General features: G+C 33.7%; 1 protein-coding gene across 1 annotated transcript in view; it reads right to left on the bottom strand.

Moving 5' to 3' along the window:
• Nucleotides 1-369: 369 nt before the first annotated feature.
• LOC125877573 (uncharacterized) overlaps nucleotides 370-1810 on the bottom strand; it is a 6401-nt gene continuing 4960 nt past the window's right edge. The window contains exon 2 of the mRNA XM_049558829.1: nucleotides 370-1754. Coding sequence (XP_049414786.1) covers nucleotides 370-1754 — 1385 coding nt within the window. The remainder of the gene's footprint in view (nucleotides 1755-1810) is intronic.

Genomic DNA, 1810 nt, shown 5'->3' on the forward strand with positions numbered 1-1810 from the left:
AGATTAAATTAGCAAAAAGGCACCCAAAAAAAGGTGACAATGCTACAAATAATTCATGCTACTTTGGATCCATCGTAATTTTTGTTATACTTTCATAACTAATATCCATAAGTACAAAAATTACATATGGTCACCATGATTGTAAACAATAGTAATGCTCCTAATATACTTGACAAAATATCATTTCAACTTTCACATATTAAAGGAGTGCAAAAATTACATGGATCACCTTGGATGTACACAATACTAGTACTTTCTCTACTTATAAAACATCATTTCAGTTTTCATTTGTTAAAATTTTCTATGTTCTTGCAAAATTATCAAAAGTGGATTTCAAAAAAGAAAATTTTGCCATACTAGTAATCCCTATCATTGTTGAAGTAGAGTTGAAACATGATTGACAATACCAATATCACAACAAAGTTGAAGTGGAAGATTGTCTTCTCTTTCTAATCTGTTTTTGTTCAAATGAGGCACTTTGTAGTTGTTGCCTCCATTATCTTTCATCACCTCAATCATACAAGATTGTAAAGTAAGAAATACATGGTTGAGTTGTTCAACCTTCATTTCATCAAAAGATCTTTCCACCGCTTCCACTAATTCATCAACATTTGAAGGAGCCTTTTGATATTGAAGAGATTGGATTGCTCTAAAAAATCCAAGGTCCAACGCATTTAAATCAGGGCTGTTAGGTGGTTGAAAACATAGTTTAATGTCGAATCCATCTTTTTGGGCAGCTTCAACAAATTCCAAATCATTGACACCAATATGTGGTCTTGCATTATCTTGTTGTATACAGATAGGAATGTTTGAATCCGAAGCTGGCCATTTTGATCTAATGGCAGGAAGAACTTTCTCAATCAAACAAGCCCTAGTGATATCTTTAGTTACTGATAGAATAGGTTTTGTTTCAAGAGTTCCTGCTGTTCGATTTTTGCTATTCCGCTTAGCTGGTTCCTTAACTACAAATGGAAAAATACCTATTTTTCCAGAAAATAGCTCAATTCCATTTTCATCAAATCGAGGACGAGCAACAACAGCCATAAACATAACTTTTGGAATAAAGTTTTTACTTTTGCAAGAGCGATATGGATCAGGCTCATGTTCTTCAGGAAGTAGGTAGTACCTTTCACTCTTTTTAGATAAAAAAAACCATTTCTCGTCAATGTGAACATAATTAAACATATTCACAAATTTCGGATTTGTCTGAATTGTGCTCTGATCAAGCATTGAAAAGCAAAATTCAAGTCGTACCTTCTTATTTTGTTCGGTTAGTTGAGGCTTAATGGAATTGGTATGTGTCCGAATAGTGCCATCTTTTATCCGCCGAAAGACAGTTGATTTTGCCATGTTCATCGCAAAAGCCAGAGATCGAATATTTGTTCGACGACAAAGTGGAATTTCTTTAACTTGATTAATGTCAACTTCCACCCGTTTTCTTCCAACTCTGCCTACAAGTTTCGAAGACACATCCAACGGTGTACCATTATCAACAGATGATTTACATTGCTTCCAAATGCGTGAAATAGTTCTTCTTGATTTGTTGAACAAAATACTAGCTTGTTTTAAAGATCCATATTTGAGTTTTCCTTCCTTGCTTTCTTTCAAAAGCCAATCTGCAATGGCTTGACGTTCTTCAAATTTTAATCGCTTGTTTTTAGTGGTTGGATCTTCCGGAAATACAACTATACTCATTTCTGGAGTATAAGCAAGAAACGAAAAAAAAGGAGATGAAAGAAAACAATACAATAGTCCTGCAAGAGAAATTTTTCAAAGGTAACAGAGGGAAAAAATGACATGAAAATATAAA

The sequence above is a fragment of the Solanum stenotomum genome, chromosome 9 (genome assembly GCF_019186545.1).
Source record: "Solanum stenotomum isolate F172 chromosome 9, ASM1918654v1, whole genome shotgun sequence".
Taxonomy (NCBI): Eukaryota; Viridiplantae; Streptophyta; class Magnoliopsida; order Solanales; family Solanaceae; genus Solanum; species Solanum stenotomum.